This window comes from Haemaphysalis longicornis, unplaced genomic scaffold, assembly GCF_048455015.1.
Source record: "Haemaphysalis longicornis isolate Haplotype H1 unplaced genomic scaffold, Haemaphysalis longicornis Haplotype H1 scaffold_7, whole genome shotgun sequence".
NCBI classification, from domain to species: domain Eukaryota; kingdom Metazoa; phylum Arthropoda; class Arachnida; order Ixodida; family Ixodidae; genus Haemaphysalis; species Haemaphysalis longicornis.
The window spans coordinates 166,814,887-166,818,717 of NW_027526422.1; the positions used below are offsets into that span (position 1 = coordinate 166,814,887).

The 3,831-nt window shown below is 50.6% G+C and overlaps 1 protein-coding gene across 1 annotated transcript; it reads right to left on the bottom strand.

Annotated features, from left to right (window-relative positions):
- Positions 1–1,088: 1,088 nt before the first annotated feature.
- LOC144144828 (uncharacterized) lies at positions 1,089–3,325 on the bottom strand. The gene is made up of 2 exons (XM_077676337.1): positions 3,079–3,325; positions 1,089–1,747 (listed from the first exon to the last, which is right to left on the bottom strand). The coding sequence occupies exons 1-2, from the start codon at positions 3,221–3,223 to the stop codon at positions 1,089–1,091; spliced, it is 804 nt and encodes a 267-aa protein (XP_077532463.1). The 5' UTR covers positions 3,224–3,325.
- Between the last annotated feature and the right edge of the window lie 506 nt (positions 3,326–3,831).

Below are 3,831 nucleotides of genomic sequence, written 5' to 3' on the forward strand. Positions count from 1 at the left end.
TAGTGGCTCGACATCTCGAAGCGCTGTTTGTAATCAACCCAGGCAAGCATGCCGTGTAGACACTGCAATATTGAGCATGTTTTAAGGATGCAACAAGGTGCATTGGAATGTTTTTTTTTTGTTTTAGGAATCGCATTTGTGTAAAAGGGACTAGTACACCCCACAAATGCGGCAGACAGCAGTAGGTTAGGATGGCTGGCATATATTAGCAGTTTGTAGGAGAGCGTGCATGTGTTTCACTGTCTGGGAGTGACAGCTGATGTGCTACATGTAAACGCTGGCGTATTGTATAGGTCAGATGAACTGGGACATGCAATACTGCCGCATCCATGTAGACGACCTTATAGTAATAATATTTGTGTGCTAGCTCCACAGCATAGCGCTTTTCAACTACTTGGGACTACTTGTTTCTTTTGTGCAGGTACCAGGCAGCACACATTCGCACGAGAAACATTTGGAATCTGGAAGCGTCGCTTCCCTTGTTTGGATATGCGGCTGCAGCACCGGCCCGAACGCTCAGCTGTCATAACAACAGCCTGTGCTATTCTGCACAATATTGCCTGCCGACGCCAGGAGCCGACCCCACCTGCAGTGCCTGCACCAGTATTGCCAGAACCAAACCGGCAGTTGTGCCTGCAAGTACCTCGGCCTCCTGTAGACCCGGTCGTTGGCTCCCGTCACCGGGCAAATCTGATTGCCAGGTGTTTTTCTTCGTGAAAAACACTGAAATCCTCCTAGCTGCCCGTTTTGAAAGCATCTGCGGGAGGCTACGGCCCACTCCCCACTGTCGCCGCGGCTGTCAGGGCACATTCAAGACAGATTTACAATTTGCATGCGCTCGAAACCCACAATTATGTGGAGAAGTCACTCTGTTTGAAAATGTGGTGTATGTGCGAGAGTGATATTTCGCTGGCCCCACATGTACAAAATAAATGTGACAACAGAAAAATTCTGGGATTATCAGACTTGTTTATTTACCCTGCAACACAAGTGCAGGGGCTAATCTTTTATGCTTGGAAGCAAGCTGCGCTCAACGTTGTGCAAGCTGCGTCCTGAGCAATTCCAGTTCAATTTGGCTTTTTTCTAGATCAATTTTTTTTTTGTTCCAGGGCAACTGCCTTCTCCTCAAGCGCAATGTTCTTCTCCGACATGTCGTGAACCAGTTGTTGCTTGTTGCGTCGTTGCGCCAGTTTGCCCCGCAGCAGCCTCAATGTAAGTCGGTGCTCCTGGAACTTCCGCTGCCTCTCCTCGTTGACCGCGTCAGCCTTCGCATGGACAACTGGGGCAAGATCACTTTCTAGGGCCTCGTCCTGGGCTCCTGCTGCACTGGCGGCTGGCGCAAGGGCACTGCGAATGGCCGGCCTATTACCAGGAGGCCCTGTGGCACGCTGTGGTGTGGCACCCTCAAAGCTACTTGCAGCTGGCACATGGACGCTGCGAACAGCCGGCCTGTTGATAGGAGGCACTGCAGCACCTTGCGAGATACTGGTAGGCGTGGCTGCCGACGGCCGCCTCACGGTAACTGGTAAGCTTCCTGTGTTCACAGGCCTGTGCACCCCAGTGGCAAGCTGCCTCACGGGCACAGAGGCAGGCCTCGCCTGTGCAGCAGGGGCATTGCTCCCTGGCCTGCGCCCCGCAGCGTTTGGGTGGATGTGGTGCAGTTGTGGTGCAGCGGTGAAGGACGACCTGGCTGTGGTCTGCTGGGCTGGAGGGGATACGGGCCTCAGGGGCGATGGCGGACTCCAATCTGCACAATTAGGCAAGGAGACACCGTATAAAAAACAAAGGCGAATAAAGTAGCAGTGAGGGAACAGCACGTATAAAATTAGTGAACACGTATTCAGTGATGGAATATGGAATTAATAACTAGCAATACTGAGTGATATTTGTGAATTGTTCTTTTATTTGTTCTACCATTCTGATTTTTTTTTAGGGTGGAGCCCTTTGTTGCCCGTTCATGGGCTGAGCTGCGTCACCGTTGTCGTGACAGAGCGAACGATCAAAGAAAGTGGAGGACAGTTTTGCGAAATTGGGAGGGGAGGGCGGTTTGCCGTGGTGGCGCGAGCCAGCACTCTCGGAAAGTGTGCGGTGGGGGAGGATAGGGGGCAGTATGCTGTGCCCGCACGAGGCGCTCGACGCTACGCTTGGCGAAAACATGAGGGGGGCGTGCGTGTGGTGATGGTGTGCGTTCGCTTAAGACGCACTTCGCGGTTCCTTCCTGAGACGCACTTAACGTCGCCGACGAAGAGACTCATCATTGCTGCTCTCTAGAAAACCCACGAGTGAGTGCTGCCTCAGCGCACTGCTGCTGCGCCCAAATATCGCACTAGGGAGTATCTTAACCGCCAGTCAATTTTTTATAGTATGTGATTTAGAGTACTCCTTTGTCGTGAACCAGTAACTTATGCTCTTCTTTTGTTTAGTTCCAGTTCGGGTTTGGCATGCTGGAAAAAGTTTGGGTAGGGTTCAGTGAAAGCAATGTTTACTGCTGTACGGTGAGACCCAATCCTCCTGTGTTCACAATGACTTGCTACAGAAAATGAGATACTCGCCGACGGGCTCCCAGCACCTCCTAGAGGTGCGAGAAAAGTTGTGTTCTGTAATTCATGGTATGCACGACTGCGCCACAGCTGGGCATCTGGGCTTTGCATGCCCTCTTCACCGCACGCATCGTTTCTTTTTTTAACCGAGCTGTACGTGGCGAGTTGCCTCAAGTGTCAACGCAACAAATGCCCATTAAGATGGAGTTACGTAATTGCGAGCCACTTTTTTATAGTACGTGACCTTAAGGAACATTTCTGGAAGTGAACGCAATCTACGCGAATTCCATGGAAGGTGGCACTAACAACATTCAGTGTCAAACTCCAATTTGTTTGCAGGCATACAAAACCGCAGCAATCTGTGAAACGCATACACAATGATATCTGTGAATGATTTAAAATACACAAGATCCAACCTGGGAGTACTGTAGAGATGTTGAAACATGAAATAACACAGACAGCAAACCTGTTATAGAATGCAGGTAACACTTGGGAAGCGACCATCTCCATGTGCAGGTAAATGTGAGAGCTAACTCACCAGAATTTTCATCAAAACTTGTGGGGTGCCCTGCCACCATTGGCTCGAGGATACCAGCCACCGAAGTCATCTCTGGCAGATCCATGACTGCTTCACCAGCATATGCCCCAATGCTGTCGAACTGGTTCTCTAGTTCAGTGCTCATGTGTGAGGCGGCTGCCCCCACCAATTCCAATGTCGGACTGGCGGTCTGGTCCTGGCGTGGCCCACCTCCTGTAAATTAACAAAGCAATGTCGCATGTGGACACAAAACACGCGGATGCAACATAACAGAACGGGAATAACATCATACTGTAGTCGAACATTTCAGTAACATAACACAGTAAACAAGCTCTCGCAGGAAGAGAGAGTGCTCCTTCCTAAGTGTGATCCCACAACCAAATATTCTGAAGTACCTACACATAACGATCCCTTCCCTATTGATTGCTGTTGCATAATAGGCAGGTTTAGCATATCGTTACCGTGTTTACGTTACCGTTTACCGTGTTTGCGGGAGTAGACTGCGCAGCGCGAGAAATACCGCGAACGGCAACTTACCGGCAACAACATTTGGGTCAGCGTTGGCGAGCGAACACTGCGTTGTTTCAATTGTATCGAGCAGGTCACTCACCCGTGCGGTGCTCCTCCCGCTTATCTTCGGAGCCCTTTTTCTTCCACTTTGCTTTTTCGTTCTCCCACAGCTTTCTCAGCTGTTTCTCGGTCCTCGGGCGCATACTTGCGTCGCTGCAGTATTCGAGCCAAAGGCGCTCCAAT